At 44.3% G+C, this 18,055-nt stretch overlaps 1 protein-coding gene across 1 annotated transcript in view; it reads right to left on the bottom strand.

The window, feature by feature from the left end:
• CCDC150 (coiled-coil domain containing 150) overlaps positions 1 to 18,055 on the bottom strand; it is a 32,617-nt gene that overhangs the window by 3,552 nt on the left and 11,010 nt on the right. The window contains exons 12-22 of the mRNA XM_066615491.1: positions 17,706 to 17,774; positions 16,747 to 16,839; positions 16,346 to 16,429; positions 14,241 to 14,348; positions 13,386 to 13,448; positions 7,889 to 8,017; positions 6,840 to 7,009; positions 5,900 to 5,990; positions 4,022 to 4,191; positions 3,186 to 3,312; positions 1,564 to 1,758 (exon numbers count right to left, since the gene is read on the bottom strand). Of these exons, the coding sequence (XP_066471588.1) occupies positions 1,564 to 1,758; positions 3,186 to 3,312; positions 4,022 to 4,191; positions 5,900 to 5,990; positions 6,840 to 7,009; positions 7,889 to 8,017; positions 13,386 to 13,448; positions 14,241 to 14,348; positions 16,346 to 16,429; positions 16,747 to 16,839; positions 17,706 to 17,774 (1,299 nt within the window). The remainder of the gene's footprint in view (positions 1 to 1,563; positions 1,759 to 3,185; positions 3,313 to 4,021; positions 4,192 to 5,899; positions 5,991 to 6,839; positions 7,010 to 7,888; positions 8,018 to 13,385; positions 13,449 to 14,240; positions 14,349 to 16,345; positions 16,430 to 16,746; positions 16,840 to 17,705; positions 17,775 to 18,055) is intronic.

Below are 18,055 nucleotides of genomic sequence, written 5' to 3'. Positions count from 1 at the left end.
GGCCTTGATAGCTCCTAAGCAATTCCTTGTTGCAACTCATTGCTGTTTTCCCAGTCAAGCCATCTGTGAGGGAAGACCAGTACAGAAAATGGTGACGTCCAGTAAGAAGAAGACAGTAGGCCTGGTATCTGTGGGGGATCTGTTTCCCAGACCACCACCACCCCGCAGGTACCAAAATCCATGGATAATTAAATTCATGGGAGGGGCCATCAGAAGACCTTCAGCCAAAAAGTGACTTGGTGCAGGTGCTGACCTGCGCTGGAGGTTCTCACTTGACATCCTGGACACAACTGGAAGAGTTCTGAGGTGCAGGGAGGCTGCACGCGGCCTCTCCGGGCCTCAGAAGGCTTCCAGAGGTGCCAAAAAAGTTTTTGTGAAAACCAGAAGTATCTCTCCAACACCTTCAGGAGGCTCCAGAAGGTTCTTCTGGTCATGTCCAAGAGGCCAAGTGAGGCCCTCTAGCACAGGTCCATACCCGCACTAAATCTGTTGATAAGAAGAAAGCAAATCTTACACATTTTAAAACATACTAGTTTTTGAAAATAGGCAATGACTAATCCTTTGTTAGAACTGGCTGCTACGTTTTGCTTTAAAAAAATGTATATCTAAAATACTCCCACATTCTGGCTTATTGAATGGGATCCGAAGGAAGGTACTGGCTTACCAGCTTCTGTTCCTGCACTGACTGGTTCTTACTACAGGGTGACTCCAGGATACAATACATCATTGAGCTCTGTGCCACACTAATCTATCTTTACCAAAAGCCTGCAATTTCATAGTTGTAGTGAAAATGCAGCTAATATATGCATATACCACTTTTGAACAACAAAAAATTTCACAGTTGCCATAGCAAAAAGCAATTAAAAGATGGTTCCCAGTCCCAAAAGGACTCATAAATAGCCCTTTATGAGGAAGGATGCAATGCTGGAATGAATAGATTGTTCTTTCTCGGCTAAATATACAAGAACCACCACTCAAAAGATCATCATTAGGTGAATCCTACCCTGGATCATCATCATCATCATCATAAATAACTAGGTATTTATATACTGCCTTTCTGGTCATCGGATTACTCCTCTGACTTTATTCAAGGCGGTTTACATAGGCAGGCGTTTCTAAATCTCTCAAGGGGATTTTTACAATCCTAGAGGTTCTCTCTTTCAAGAACCAACAACATTTCAGAATGGATCTTCCTGGTTTGGTCTCGCTTCTGGCCTCCAGTTCTCCCACGCAGGCTGACAAGCAGCTCCATCTCTCACATGGAGGGCAGCCAAGACACTTCTTGCTCACACCAAGAGCAGGTGGAATCACTCAGCTGGGCTTGTCAGCTGCTTCAAGGTCTCACCACTCTCAGCCATCATTCAGGGAGCTGCCAGTGTCCTTCAACTGGCGACCTTCTGATGTTATCTTTGGGCTAACGGAGGCTCTACCCTCTAGACCAGACCTCTTGCCCACAAGGCACAATAACTTATAAATTGTGGTCAAAGACAGTGTACTGAAAGGGAGCACAGGGTATGTAGAAATTTACAAGGCATCCCCCCCCCGCACCACTTTTGCACCCACCTTTATTCTCTCTGCATTTCGTGCATTGTTAGTCTTGGAGTTAAAGTATTGTGTGATTAATGATTTTTGCCTCTTCAACTTCTCCTTCTGGCTAACCAACAGCTCCTCCAGCTCCATCACTTTGACCCGCAGTTCTCTGTTAGAACGTGCCATTTCACCAGACTTAGAACAAGCCTCTTCGAGGGCTTTCTTCAGCTGCAGTGCAGCAAGAAAAAGATCAGTCACTTCAAGAAAGAGGGCAGAGTTTCCCAGAGTTTCAGAGAGGGAATTTTCTACCTAGAGATGCCCTGGACTAAACCTGGGACCTCTTGTGTGCAAAGCAAGAGCTCTACCCCAAGCCAAAAAGTTCTTTCCAAAATGCACACCTGTGCTTCCAGATTTGTTTTTCTGTTTTAAAGGCAGTTTGGCTGCTAGCTGAAATCTCTTGAATATTCCTAATGCATGTGGTCCACAATGCAGAAAAGGAACAGCAATGCAGTAAAAGTTCATATTCAAACCCTGAATGAAACACCAAAGGAACCTATGAAAAATTTTTCTAAAGTCAAGGACCACAAATCAACACCCATGTTATCTCCATGCTCCTGCACAAGCCAGGAAGTGCTCTCCCTTACAAACCAACTGCAGAGTAAAAATTAGATCATAAAAACATTACAAGCTGAGTGTACCGGGGGGGGCGGGGGGACGATGGAAGGATTACTGTTTCTAATAAGCAACCTCTGTTTCCCCCGGAATAGCTTCTTTCCAAACACTCTGCTCAAGGCAAAGAAAACTGGTGTAGGAAGAAAGGAAGCAGAAGCAGCAATATTTTTTAGGCAAGCTAAAGGGGAGGAAGGGGAGCCTGGAAGGAAAAACCACCAATCTGGAGAGGAGAAAGAGTGCAAAGGTATTGAGGCTGCAGCAGAAAGATGAGCTGGAAGGGGCACACACATTGGTTGGACAGGAGGAGGGGGAAAGTACCAGTCCCAAAAGTCACTTGAATTCTTGCTAACAAACACAGAATTAAAATTTTAAAATAAAAATAAAAATATACATACATATATAAATTTACAAAATTGGTAGGGTGTGTGTGTAAAGAACATGATGCTTTTTTGTTTACTACTGCTCTCCTGCTGGAGTATTAATGAACTTAAGAGACTGAGGCTTAATGAACTTTAGCTATGGGCTCCGCACCCACAACTCAGCTTTGCAATGCCTTCTGAAGAACAGTGGCCTTAATGCTACTAGTGTAGAATGGTAACTTCATTGGGGGGAGGGAGGGTAACCATTTCATCTGTTGCAATAAAAAAACAGAGATTCTTGTGGCCCTTTCAAGAATCTTGTAGACCTTCTAAATCAGTTTGTTTTTGCATTAAAGTCAGGGGACGACAGTCCACTTCATCAGAAGTATGAAAGATCATCTTGAGATGGCAGGTAGGTAGATACTTGCCAACTGAAGATGGTGCTTCATGCACCTGGTGAAGTAGACTGTAGTTCATGAATGTTACATGAAAATAACTCAGTCTTGTGCAACAAGCTGAGCCAAAGGACTATTATTGATAGTCAAAATGTCACTTGTAAAATCAGGACTTGCATGTGCAAAGCAGACTGAGAAAAGCTCACAAATGTGTCTCCTCTCACCTCACCTGAGTCATTTCCTTGTGAGCTGCTTTCTTGGATGCTTCTCGTTCAGTCTGAAACTGCTTCTTCAGAGTCTCCAGGCGTTCTGCGTACAACGTGGCCTCCAGCTTGGTGTTCTCAATTAGCTGGTCCCTTCAGGAAGGCAGAGGAAAAACCAGGTAAGTTGCTGCTCTTTTATTTGTTGCAGGAAAGCACAACCTCCAGGCATGCAACAGCAGGACTTCCAAAATGCATGTTGCATCTTCTTTCCTTTGCCCTTCATTTTGCTGAAGTGACTCTGGATTACACAAACACAGTTGAACATGAGAGAGTAGCTTTGCTGCGCAGTTGAAGCCCTGCCTGCGAAGCTTCTAAGACTAGATGTGCCAAAACAAGGTATTCTGAAAGCCCAATCCTGGGCTTGGCGTGCCGGCTCGCTGCAGTAAGTGGAGGCGTGGGGGCAGGCAGAGAGGAGGCGTTCTGGGGAGGAGGGAGGCGGGCGAAGGGTGGAGAGAGGGTGGGGAAGGCATGCTAGGGGGAGGGAGTGGGGAGGGAGAGAGGCGGGACCGGTGGAGCGGAGCATCTTGAGCATTCATGTGGGGCTCGCTGCCCTGCATGAACACTTTTACTTCACTTTTTACCTTTTACCACATTGTGGGGCTACTTCCCTTATCTGGGGGAAGGGGACAAAAGTCCCCTTCTCCTGAGGTGCTGCCCTCAGCTGCCCAAGGTGTGCAGGATGTGGTGGCTGCCGTTTTCAATGCCGCCGAAGCCACGCACCCCAGGAGCTCAGGATTGGGCTGCCTATCTACTCCTCACCATAGATAGGCAAACTCTTCTGCACAACTGATGGAGCTCTTACCTGTATTCTATTAGTTGCTGGCACTCTGCTTCTTTCCTCGCCAATTCCTCCTTAACAAGCAGCAGCTTGTTTTGCAAAACACTGTTGGTCTGCAGAGCTTGCTCTAAATTTTGAGCAAGTTTCTTGTTGTCCATGTTAGAGAATTCCAGTGCTTTACGAAATGGGTCTACCTTTTATGGGGAGTAAAGCATATGGAAAAGGGTTTAGTATTCTCTTGTATTTAGATGGTTAAGAAACCAGCAGATACCCCATTCTGCTGCCATTATGGTGTGTTCAAACTAACTACACCACTTATGTGTACACACATCACTTTATCTCTTGTTATCTAAGATGCAAAATTCCCAGAGTAGCCATCTACATTAAATGGATTGCCCATTTCTTGTTGTCCATGTTAGAGAATTCCAGTGCTTTACGAAATGGGTCTACCTTTTATGGGGAGTAAAGCATATGGAAAAGGGTTTAGTATTCTCTTGTATTTAGATGGTTAAGAAACCAGCAGATACCCCATTCTGCTGCCATTATGGTGTGTTCAAACTAACTACACCACTTATGTGTACACACATCACTTTATCTCTTGTTATCTAAGATGCAAAATTCCCAGAGTAGCCATCTACATTAAATGGATTGCCCATTTTGGTCTATTAAATGCACCTCTTTTTACAAAATACAGCTTTATCCTAGCCTTCAATAAACCGCATTATATCAGTGGCTACAATCCACATCACTTTAGGAAGACAAGGAAAGATGGAAACATCTCTCTTCCATTTATAAATATTTCTTGATTAGAATATGGTGTTTCAGCAGCAATAAAGATTCTCACAAGACTGTACAAGAAAGTAAATGTATTATATCTTTTTAATATGTGATATAAATGTCAGACAGCATTATTTGAATATATAGCCGCCCTGGGTCCCGTTAGGGAGAAGGGCGGGATAAAAATAAAGTTTTATTATTATTATTATTATTGAAGGGAAAAATTCAAGGACCAATGTTTACCTTTGGTGAATCTATATGCAATCTCAGTCAGGATTTAGAATTTTTTCCATATTCTAACTATCACAAGTATTCAGGTATTAAGAAGTGTTTATGAAAACCAGCAAGTTGCCATGCCATTTTACACAGCAGTTCAAGCAACCTCAAGGCGAAGAGAAAGACTGGTAATTACAGCACTTCAATTCCTAAGATATGTTTGAAACACACTAATGAAAGCTAAGAAGAGATCCTTTCCAAGGATCTGGAGAAGATGTTGCCTTGTGAATGGACTGGTATCTGTTCTTCTGATTTCTCCACAGAACACAAGATTAGTTCCCAGGGCTTACTGCCGGCACGCACTGTTGCAAACGTGCTGTTAGGCACGCTTGCAGACCCTACCACCGGGCAAACGCCGGTGGTAGCCCCCCGCTGGCCAGTGCTGGGCTACTGCCGGACAGCCACCCGAGCTCTGCTGCTCGGTGGTTGCGGGGACCACCGAGCAGTGAAGAGGTAAGTGGGGGCATGGGGGGAGGTGGGGAGGAGGCATTCCGGGGGGATGGAGCGGGGCGGAAAGGAAGCGAGACTGGTGGAACTTTGCTCCACCAGATCCAGAGCCTCCACGTCAGGCTCACTGCCTGACACCAACGCTCTTGATTCACTGCTGACCTTTTTCATTGGCGGTGAATTGAGTAGCCCCATTGCGGGGCTACTCTGTTTACCCAGGGGAAGGGGATGAAAGTTCCCTTCTCCTGAGGAGGCGGCGGCGGCTGCCTGGAGCGCACAGGATGCAGTGGCAGCCATTTTCGGTGCTGCTGCAGCCTCACATCCTGGGCAGCTCAGGATTGGGCTGCCCATCCCCAAAGCTTCAAATTCCTATCTTTCTTGCAGGAAAATATCCATTTGTACCTTAGCATTGTTGTGGGATTCAAAGGTAAGTTTGCTATGACAGTGCTCCAGCTCAGCCTCTAACTTCTGAATCCTATGCTGGCTGTGGACCCTGCATACAGAAGCAGAGAGAGAGAGAGAGAGAGAGGATAAAGACAAGGTGTGTTGATGGAAAACCTCCAAAACACAGCCTAGGCTGAATAAGAGCCCAATCCTATCCAATTTTCCAGTGCCGGTGCAACTGTATCAATGGGGTGTGCACTGCATCCTGTGGTGGGGAGGCAGTCACAGAGGCCTTCTCAATGTATGGGAACATTTGTTCTTTTACCTTGGAGCTGCATTGCGGCTGCACTGGTGCTGGAAAGTTGGATAGGATTGGGCCCTTAGCTTGGGTCTACTGCAGCAGTTGTCAAACTCTCTAGGAGAGTTTGCACAGCTGTAAGTGCTTGCAGGGGCGGGGGGAAGGCAGCGACGCGATCCCCAGGATCGTGCCACTCAGGAGGGCTGCAGGGGCTGGGATGCACTCACCAATCCCTGCAGCAGCCTGTCAAAGATGTGGGGAGTGCTGCAGGAGCACCTGCAGGGCTCCCCAGCTCGTTAGAAGTGAAAGTAGATCAATCGCGCACTCCACTTCCGGTTTTGCGGAAGTAGAGTGCAATCGCTCCATTTTCACTTCTAACAAGCTGGGGGGCCCTGCACACACTCGCACAGGGTTCCCCACACCCTTGGACAGCTGCTGCTGAAGGGACTGGTAAGTGCATCCCACTCCTTGCAGCCCTCCTGAGCAGCATGATCCTGGGGATCGCGTCGCTGCCTCCCCCCTGCCCCCCCTGCCCCCCCCTTAAGGGGAAAGAGGCCAGGGCCTTCAGACTAGGGAATCACGATGCACCAGTCTGAAAACCACTGTTTTACTGACTGCTTGGAATGCCATACACAAACAGACAGATGCAAGCCTAGTTACCTATCCTTCTTCAGGATAGCAATCTCAGAATCCTTGCGCCCGAGGTCTGTTTGCACTTTTTCCAGAGCCGCCTGCATTTTGTTGTGAGAAGCCAACACATTTTCGAGCATAGTTGTCATTCTGACATTGTCTTCATTTGCCTCTTCCACCTTGCGTTGTAGATTTGTCACCTAGTACATAACAAAAATGCAAGAGAATTAGCATGGTCATTATGATTTTGTGTCATACTCTCTGCTAGGCACAAGTGTATAGGAATTGTGGAAGATATGGCGAGGAGATAGGATATGGTGTCAGCAGTAGCCCTTTGCTCTGGGGAATACAGGGTTAAGGCCTGGGCTTTCAGTAGAGGGTGTGCTGCACAACTGCAGTCATTAGAGGCAATGAGGTCTTCAGGGATATAAGCAGCATCTGATACAGGAAGGGTTTGTGGGTTGTAGTTGGAGAGAGAGTGAAGGAGGGAGAGAAGATGTATTGGCTAAATGGACTGACATTTTGGCTGACTGACCTACTGGCACATGGACTGACTCATAGCTCTGCTTATTGGACTGACTCTCTGGCTAACTAACTTTCTGGCACACTAACGCATGGACTAGCAAACAAACAACTTCCTGGCACATCAACTCACAAACTGTCACCCTGACTGATGGACTGAAGGATGGACCATGAACTGGCGCACTGAACAAAGGACTAATCCAACAGAGACTACTGAGTGGTGGGGAGGTGAGGTGGTGCTCCTGTACCTGAAAGGGCTGCTACTTGAAGAACTGGGAGGAGGGACCCTGCAGACCTACAGGTAAGCCACCTACTAGTCTCCATCCTACTGGTGCTCTGGTACAGTGGTAGTTTTTGCAGTCTGCCAGATCTAGCTGTGGTTAAGCTGGGGGAACTAATTAGTGTAAAGTGGGCATAAGTTCTTTAGGCAAAGCTCAGAACAACAAGCCAACAGGTCAGTAGAAGAACACTGGCCAGAAATTTAACAAACAATGTGGTAGATTTGCTTCACTGTTTGTTTTGCTGAAAACATGCCCCTGAAAGAATAATTTTGCTACCTTGTGTTTCTCTCTGTGTTCAGTAGCACTTATTTTCCCCTTGATCTTCTGGTTTTCTCTTAATGCCTCATCACGGGATTTGACTGCCAATGAAAGATCTTCTTCTTTGCAGTGAAGGAGGGACTGTGTCTTTTGCAAAAAGAGAGAAGCCACATGGAAAATATTTTTCTAAATGCCATAAGTTGACTCCAAGATTTTACTATTCTGATCATTCAGATGTTCTCAAATCTTGTCTTTTAGCTACTGCACTACATCAGCTCTAAACTACAAATCAAGAGTTCTCTGGTTCAAATCTCAGTTCTGCCATGATCTCATTGGGTGGCCTTAGGCAAGCCACTCTCTTTCAGTCCCCCCAGCAATAAGGGAGTAACACTTACAGGATTATTGTAAGGTCAACATAAAGAATAATGCATGTGGAGCACTTTCCACACCCAGAAAGCATTTTACAAATATTAAGCGTTGTTGTTAAATCGGATATGCTGATTACTAGATAGTCAGACTATACATTCTAGTCTGTTAGAAACATCATCCCATCCTGCCACATATACCAAAGAGGTATATATAACATATTGCAAGCTACTCACAATTTAGCTAGCACGGGTCCAAGTAGCCCTCCCCTGTGCCACAGAGCCTTAACACACGCACACACACACACACACACATTACCTTCTGGGTAATGTTCCCTTACCCAGAAGGGACCCCCTGTACTTCTCCCCCACCACAGGATGGAGCAGTCATTGTTTTGGTTCTATAGCAGGGGGGTGGTGGTGGTTGTGATTAACTGATAGAATTTGGTTGTCAGACTAGACAAGAATATCCTAACTGTACAAGTTGCCAACCCTTGAACACTTCGCCATACGCAGTAGTGGATCCTCATTGGGTGTTTTCAAAGAGAGGGTGGATAGCCACCTGTCAGAATTGCTGTGGTATTTGTCTGCACTGAAGGGAATCAACTAGATGACCTCTAAGGAACCTTCCAACTTTAACATTCCATTATTCTAAAAAACCCTGGCCTTTTTACCCCAGAAAGAGGTGTTTATTTTGAGGCACAAAACCTCTTTGAACTTGCTTCTAGGATTTGCTCCCCTCTTAATTTCTCTATCCCGCTAAAGTATGGGCAAATGGTTCCTTATCTGAGTATTCTGATCAACCCCTCTGAACGTCGTGCAATCTCTTTGGCAAGATTCAATGTGTTTCCATCCAAGGTCACAGAAGGCAGATATAGGCAAATACCATATAAAGAACGCCTCTGCCCTTGCAATTTGGGAAATGTTGAATCAATCATACACATTCTTTTTTATTGTCCTCGGCACACTAGATCCCGCCACACTTACATGACTCCACTTCTCGGCAAAATGAATGGGCTTTCGGTTGAGGCAAAACTGAAGTGTCTCCTAAATGACTGCTCACCAGATGTGCTAGAGGGAATTTCTAAATTTTTACTTTTGGTGATTTCCAAGCCTTCTTAATGTAATTTGTCAAAAATGTTGATATTTTATGTTGAACTGTAAATGTTTTATTAGTAATTTAGTATCTTAACTCCGTTTTTGATAAACGGGACTAGGACTAATTATGTTTGCTTTTATGATTTCTCTATCTATGCCTAATAAAGGTTTATTCATTCATTCATTCAAGTGGAGCTCCTCTTATACTTGGCAAGGGATCGGCAACTATCCCTGTTCAATCCAGCGGAATGGGGTCTCCAATGGCTGCTTGCCGGCATCTCCCTTGTTTCTTTCTGAATTGCAGTCACTTTGGGACAGAGAAACTCTTTTGTAATTACTTTTTGACACTAACAGCTCTCGGAACACTTTGATTGAAAGAGTATATAAATACTCTAAAAATAACTTGTTTTCTTGTACCAAAATAACACTCTGGAGCTTCCTGCCTTGCTATTCACTCCTTCCCTCCCTCCTACCCACCCACCCCTATCCAGTTCTCACTTCATATTGCACTGATGAGGACCCCAACAGTCAGCGTTTCATTGTTTTGCACTCACCCTCAGGAGATCTGTTCCCTCACTATCTACATCCCACGCAGTTTTTAATAGCTTGGGGCCAATAATATCCTGCTTATTGTACAGTCCTTCTTCCAGGTCCTTACTAGCCACGGAGAGAGTCTTTGGAGAGGCTTTGGGACTATCGCCACACTCGGAGGCACAGTCCCTTGCAGGCAGATCTGTCATGAAACGCACTCTACGCAAAGGCGGATCCAGAGCAGGAGCTCCCAGACCACCCTTGAGGTCACAGGCCAGGCATGATCTAAAATGTTCATTGGGCTTCTGCTGCCGGGAACTTTCAAAAGACTTCCTTTTTTTAAGCGGCATTTTTACTTGCTTGTTGCTGAAGAAAGAGAAATGAAAGACCTGGAGAAGGCACAGCAAGATAACAATGAATGCCCCAAATATATGCTAAGTGCTGGCAAGGGCTCCATTTGCAAAAAATTGCCAGTTATCCCCACCTATGTGTTACATTACAAAAGCTATGATGTCACAGGGGGGAGTAAAAATGAAGCCATTTTAAATCTGATTTCCCCCCTGGATAGCTGTTCAGTGAAGCTAAATCCTCAACAGCAATTTTTATTCAAAGATAAATCAACATGTGTTCTCTCTGACATCACAGAAACACTGAGGCATCACTGCACTCCATTTGTGCTGTCGTGAGGCCACACCCCCTCAGGTCACAGTGTGTCCTAAACAAAACAGAACAGTCACAAACCATGTTCTAGGATCAAAACATGCAGTCCAGAAGTAGGGTGGAATTCCATTCCTGGTACAGTCTCTAACTTTTCTACTTCAATGTTACTTGTATTTTCATTCATGTTTGTATGTTTCATTCATGTTTCAGCCTAGTACAGAGTGTCAAACATAAGGCCCAGGGGCCGGATGTGGCCCTCGGAAGCTTTTTATCCAGCCCTCAGGCTCTCAGCTGCTGAGGTGTTACAGCTCAGGTGTTACATGAAAATTGGGCTTTCCCAAATCTTGAAATATGATCAAGATTCGTGTGCTTTCTCTTCTGTCATTTGCAGTTAATGAGTTTCTATGTGAGAACAGGGTCTGTTTTCTGGTCATTATCTGCTTAACGATGTCACTTTCTGCTTTATGACATCACTTCCGGCCCTCAGCTGGAGCCCTGAATGCTAACTTCAGCCCTCTGTATGAAACGAGTGTGACACCCCTGGCCTAGTATGTGTCAGTGTCTCTATATAATAACTGAGGATTACAAGCTGTGGGGTGTGGTGTGTGGTTCAGCAGGGTAGGAGCTGCATGCTATGTGTGTATGTATTGACTTCACCCTGGCAGGGAATATTCTTGGCAGCAGAGGGCAGCAGACAAGCACTAGCTTTTAGATGACCTGAGCTGGGATTAAGTGCCTGCTGCTTGCTTCCCCTTCAGATTAGCAGAAGCCCCTGCAGTGATTTCTGGGCTGAAAAGGGAGTGAACAAGCTAACCTTACCCTTTAGCCCCTAAGACACCATGGGAGTTAGGACTGCCCTATGCTCTGGGAAGGCCCTGAAGCCACTGTGCAAGGTGGGCATGGAACACTTTTGGCAGAGAATAAAGAAGAAAATATCCCTCTTTCTGCCATGCCCCCTTCCTTCAGTGATTTCTTCACAGGTCCTCAGTCATTTTGAAGGGCAGGTTGAGAGGAATGAGCTCCATCAACATGGTCCTGATCTGATGAACACAGGCCCCAAAAAACTGTTGAGAAGGCAATTCCCCCTCTCCAAGCTGACAAGAAAAAATGTACTGTATTGAACCCTATAGAACAGCCATTTTCAACCACTGTGCCGTGGCACACTGGTGTGCCACGAATGGTCTGCAGGTGTGCCATGGGAGTTTGGGGGAGGATCATTTATTAGTAGGGCCATTGGGGGATGTAGCCCCCCCATCAACAGCTTGGTGTGCCTTGTCAATTGTCAAAAAATGGATGGTGTGCCTTGACAATTTTAGTACCTTGTCAGTGTGCCGTGAGATGGAAAGGGTTGAAAATCACTGCTATAGAAAGCGAAACTGAGCCAGGCATGCCTACATGTGTAGGCAAGCATGCCTTGGCTCTTATCAAAAGCCGGGTGAAGAGGAACACAGGACCACCAAAATGGTCCAGATCTGATTAATGTCTAGCTCAGCAAAGGCTCCAGAAGGTTGTCCCCCATCCATAGTAAAAAATAAAAACAGAGGCTTGAGGTAAAGTGAAAATTAGTCACGTAAAGCTAAGTGGATCCTGACATAGTGGCGTTTTAAAAAGTGGGTCTTGGTGCAAAAACGTTTGTTTCCCCACCAGTGGGTTGTTGGTGGGTCATGAAGCTGAAACTGTTAATGTATTGAGCCCTATGGAAACTGAACCACACAGGCACTTTTATTCATGAGTAGACAAGCATGCCTCAGTTCACTTTGAAGAGCAGGTTGAGAGGAATGCAATGCTACTAGAATGGTTCCAATCTGATATAGGCAGGCTGTCAAAAACATTAAAAGCAATGGTTCTCGCACATTTAGCACCAGGTCCCACTTTTTAGAATGAGAATCTGTCGGGACCCACTGGAACCGATGTCTTCTGGAAGTGAGATCATCAGCAGGACAATTTTTAACAATCCTAGGCTGCAATCCTACCCATACTTACCCAGGAGTAAGTCCCATTTACTATCATTGTTAAAAGAATAATCACAGTTGCCTATTTAAAATACAGATCTATAACATTTCCCCAAATGTAGTCACATACCATAGTAGCATCAAGTTTAATATATTAAAAATAAAATATTGACATGAATGGGGACCCACCTTAAATTGGCTTGCGACCCACTTAGTGGGTCCCAACCCACAGTTTGAGAAACACTGACTTAGTCATTGCCCCCCAAGCAGAGAAGGAAAAAATGTATTGAGTTCTATGAAAAATGAAACTGACCAACAAGTGCATGTTTACTTGCAAGTTGATGAATGTGCCTCAGCTCTTATTGAAGGCCAGGCGAAGGGGACATAAGACCACCAGAATGGGCCCAATCAGATAAATATGGAGTTCAACAAAGACTCCAGAAGTGCTTCCCCCACAATAGTAAAAAGGATAAAAACAGAGGCTTGAGCAGCTAGTAAAGTGAAGCTTTTTTTCAGCCTCATAAAGCTAGGTGGGTCCCAAGAGAGTGTTTTAAAAAGAGGGTCCCCATGCTAAAAACATTTGGGAACCACTGCTCTAGGTTAAAGCACTGAATGGCTCACACCACACCTCTAAATATGCCCAGAAAGTTAATTTTAAAACTATTGCTTCCCTATGTTGCTACAAATGAGGCTGAAAACAAAATCCTGTTCCAAGCACAACATTTCAACTATGATATCAGGGCAGATTTTTCCACCCTAGCCTGGCACCGTTATCTTTGTTCCCCACTATCTGTCCTCTGACAAATCCACAGAAAAAAGAAATGCAGGCCAGTAACTGCCTGGGCTCCTTCCAGTTCAAACTACGCACAAACTAAAAAGAACAGAAAGGCAATGTGGTTGTTTTAGTACCTGTGTTAACTGTGCTTCCATTCTCTGCATGTTAACTTTGATGGAGCCAAGTTCTGTATTCACCTGAAATGTGCAACAGTGAAAAGCTGAAACCAGGTCCTGGGTTTTGGAGTGTCAAGGGAGAGGGAGCGATAAGGTGCATCATTTCCATTAGCCATTTCTTTTCAGAGATCTTTGTATTTCATGTGTCCATTAGCGCCAGATGAAATTTGGATTCTGACATGGAATTCAACTTTAAAAAAAAACAGAATTCTTTGTTTCCAAACAATTGGAAACATTATCATGCAGAATAGTTGGAAAATGTATAAGCAATGAAGGTTTAGAAACTGTGGCTGAAATTGCCAGTATTTGGTCTTTTTTTCCAGTTTGGTTTCTCCCTTTACCTTTTGGCTTCTTCCAAAGCTTTTCAAATTTAATGAAATACCGCTTTCTTAAATGGTGGAAATGAACAATAAGTAAATGTGCATTATATATTCCGAGTACAGAATTTAAGTCTTTACATAGCTTGGAGTGATATATCTTCCATGAATTCTTCTAGCCAGATGTACAACCTTCATTAGAGAATTGAGATCAAGAGCAATCTGTTTTCTAACAACCACCACCAAGTACTGAACTAACTTTATATAAACATGAAAGGTGCATGAATTTTTTTAACAGCCAAAAACTTTCCTGAAGTGTCAGGGAAAGGACAAAGAGAAAGACAAAAGCAGCACTAGATTCAGCCTCAAGAACATCTTTCAAGAGCAAAGTTGGCTGGGGGGTGGGTTGTTAGTTGAGCTTGCCTCTTAGTAAGAAAAGAATAGATAAAAATGCCGGGTGGTTGATACATCTGTATGTCCTCCATTTCTGGGGTACCTGATTATATCTGGTCTCCAAGGCAGTATTCAGGTTGCGAAGTTTACTATTTTCTGAACGTGCATCTGTCAGGGATCGCACCTCTTCTTCCAGCTGCTGTATTTTAGTCTAGTATAAATGAAAGGATACTTGATTTCATGATATTCTAAAAAGGCATGGCCACAACTGGAAAACAGCACTGGCATTTGCCAGACCAAGATAAATATGAATGCTAAACTTTAGCATGTCCAATGTAAATGTTGAGACACAAAGGATAAACAGTAACTTATTTGAATCCAAGTGCTGTAGTGTCTTATGCAAAAGGTCTACATTAACCCAGCATTTTTACACAAATAGAATCTTTTCCCACTCCTTGCTGCTCCTTTTGAATGTGCGGGTATATGTCCTATTTTCCATAAAGCATCCTCTATATTCTATGCCCAATTTGTGACTGCAAAGTCAATATACCCACTTGAAAGTAAGGTTCATTTCAACTGATGAATGTGTTTCCCAGTAAACTTCTGAGTACTGAAATTTCAGACTTGGAGTCATAATTCAGTGCTAGAAATTCCTTCTCAGCTTTACTCATCCCAACCATGACTTCTGATTTCCCATGCTTGGGAAGATACTATAACCAAGCAAATTTTAAAGCTAGGCTTTCTCACATACTCTTACAACTGAGCTTATTGTTTTCCTATTCGCTCTGCTATGTACAGACACTCGGCGACTATCTGGAACGAGCCTGAAAAGCTATGGTTCAAACCCAATGCAGGGCTTGGCCTCAGTCAATGGGGTATGCTGGCACCCTGGGTGATAGGTGTCCAAATTAGGGACAGTAGTATCAGCGCTTTCATGCAGGCACAGTATCTCCTTTGGTGGACCTTTAGCACAGTTGCAATAGTGCTGGGCCAGCAAGTACCAGGTGTTTCAAACAGTATGCATTTCAACCTCAGTCCTATCCAACTGTCCAGCACAGATACCAACCACAATGCAGACCCAAGGTAAGGGAACAAATGTAAAGGAACAAATCTGAGATATAAATTATGTAGGGGATGGACGGGGTGGATAGTGGAATGTTCTTTTTTCTCGCACACAACACCAGAACCAGGGGACATCCACCAAAACCGAGCACTGGGAGAGTTAGAACAAACAAAAGAAAATATTTCTTTACCCAGTATGTAATTAGTTTGTGGAACTCCTTGCCACAGGATGTGGTGATAGCGTCTGGCCTAGATGCCTTTAAAAGGGGATTGAACGCAATCAAGTGTCCCTCCTGAGGGGAGCAAAAGAACTTTAGCTCTCCACTTGCCCTCTCTGTAGGCAACACTTGGCTATCTCTCAAACATCAGGTGTATGCAGGGTTAGTGACATACAAGGTTAGTGACAGAGCTCCATCTCATGCCTTTGACTATGGGCAGCCCAATGCTGAGCTTCCTGGCACCCGCTGGAGCAGTGGTGCCAAAGTGGCTAATGCTGTATCCAGCAGACACTGGGAAGTAGCCGGAGATCTCCTCAGGGGAAGGGGACTTTCATCCCCTTCCCCGGGGAAAGACCCAAGCCCCACAATGGGATCTCTCAAGTCTGCGTCAACTATTTTGCCAGTGCAGACTTCAGAGACTCCACGTCAGGCCTTCTGGCTCAACACAGAGTTCAGGATCTGGCAGAGCTCTGCCGGTCCCCCCCCCCCCAGGTTCTTACCCTTGCCCTGCCCCCCCACCCCCAGAAGCTGCACTGCCACCCGGCAGCCTCACTTATCTCAGAAGCAGGGCATCCACTTCCAGCACTGGGCCCAGCATCTGACTGGCATGGGCCCAGCACCAGTGCTCCGTACTCACCTGGTGCGGTAAATGTGCTTTACGCAAGTTTACAGCACCCAGCACTGGCGCTGAGCAACTTTAGGACTGGGCCCTAAGAGGCTGGGCCCCTGCTGTACTAACCAATTCAACCCCAGCTCCCTCTTTCAGCCTCTTAAGGTGGGGGTGAGACCTGAGATAGTTCTAAGTTTCTCTTTCCAATGCAGGAAACAGCAGGGTGCTGAAAAGAGCACTGAAGACTCAGCAATGAAAAGGGAACAAAAGAAAATGGATAGGCAGCACTTGTCTTAATTTAATGAGGGGATGTTTTACCTGAAGTTTTCCTTTGTCATATACCAGTTTATTTTTGTCATCTGTCACCACTGCTAGAACCTTTTCCACTTGTTGCTGGGCATGCTGGGAAAAAAATAATAGCAGAGATTGCACTAACTTCCAGAAAATAAAATAAATCCCCAAAGCAGCTTAGCTTTTCCCACTCAACCTAATATTTTTCTTCCTCTCCTCCCCAGTGCCCACTTTAATTCAAATAAGGTTTAGGAGATTTAACTATGGACATAGTTAAAACAAAGGAAGGGATGTGACTATAATTCTGTTAACATCAAGCAGACTCAGCTTATAGGAAAAATGAAATGCAGCATGACTGGTTGTGTTGAGAACCTTGTCATAACATTATCAGATGATATCAGGTTATGTTTTGATAACCAAATGCCTACCTGTTGGTGTTTCAGGGCAGCTTCTCGCTCTGTTAATTTCTTGTTCTCTTCTTCTAGTGCCTTCAGTGTATCTTTCAGTGGACCAGTTTCCAACTTTCAAATAGTAAAAAGAAATGTGACTTAGCTTGTGCTTTTGGACAAAACAATTTAAGAGATTTTCATTCACCTTTCCAACCATTGCCTTTCAAGGCAACTCACAGCAAGGATTAAAAATCTCTCTCTCTCTCTCTCTCTCTCTCTCTCTCTCTCTCTCTCTCTCTCTCTCTCTCACACACACACACACACACACACACACACAAAACAATAACACTTTTGATCATTTGGTAGATGACATCTATAGTTTATTAAAATTTAAATTTTAGTATGTTAAGAGTATAGTTTTCCACATACATGCACGAAGGCCACACTGCAATATGTTTGCTGCAGTATGGTCCTCATGCATGTATGTGGAAAACTATATTTCACATATACACATGAACACAAATATTGCATAGTTTTAAAATGTATTTTTAATTGTAGGTCTGGTGACCCTGATCTGTAGTCCAGCAACACTAACTAGACAGAATGAGTGCTTTTGCACATATCCAAAAGGATCTAGGTTACTGGATGGTTGCTGAGTGTCAAGGAAAAAAAAAGCCCAGATATTATTTGAACTAGAACTCTAAGAGGTCTGGACTAGGTAGCAATGCACCAATACAGGCGGATGATGTCCCAAGGCCTACCGTGGCTTTCTGAGCATACTAACAAGGCTTACAATGGCTTTCTGAGTATATTCTAACTTTTTCTGGAGTCTATAAAGATATACAAGTGTTCAGAAGAAGTTCAAAAGACAAGAGTCCAGAACTCTCCACTGCAATCCAATGGTCCACCAAAAGTCCAATGGTACTCCTAATACTATAAGACCATACTGTAAATGGCATAAAAAATGTAACCTGTCAGCATCCATGTGTATGTTATACCTTGTTTTCTGTTAGTTCTGCTTCCAATCTGTTCTTCTCTTCTGTTATTTCATGTATGGTTTTCTGCATCTGCCAAGAAGAATTAAAAACAGTTATCACCATCACCCTCACTCTCAAAAAGAAAGAGCCAGTCTGTTCTATAATATCTCCCCAGGTGTATGAGGAAAGCATACAGAAGCATAGACTGGCAACTTCTAACTCGGTCTGTCTCTGGATCTCTGTGACTCCTTGTCACATTTCCCATCCTGGAGGTTAATCATCCTTGACTCAATCCTGATCTTTGCATGTTACTTCTACATATGACCTTCCACCTTGAAAGATTATGGGGTTCTCTTTTAACATTTTTCTGA

Source organism: Tiliqua scincoides, chromosome 1 (genome assembly GCF_035046505.1).
Source record: "Tiliqua scincoides isolate rTilSci1 chromosome 1, rTilSci1.hap2, whole genome shotgun sequence".
NCBI classification, from domain to species: domain Eukaryota; kingdom Metazoa; phylum Chordata; class Lepidosauria; order Squamata; family Scincidae; genus Tiliqua; species Tiliqua scincoides.
The sequence above is the reverse complement of the archived record's forward strand: the minus strand, read 5'-3'. Positions and strand labels throughout refer to the sequence as shown.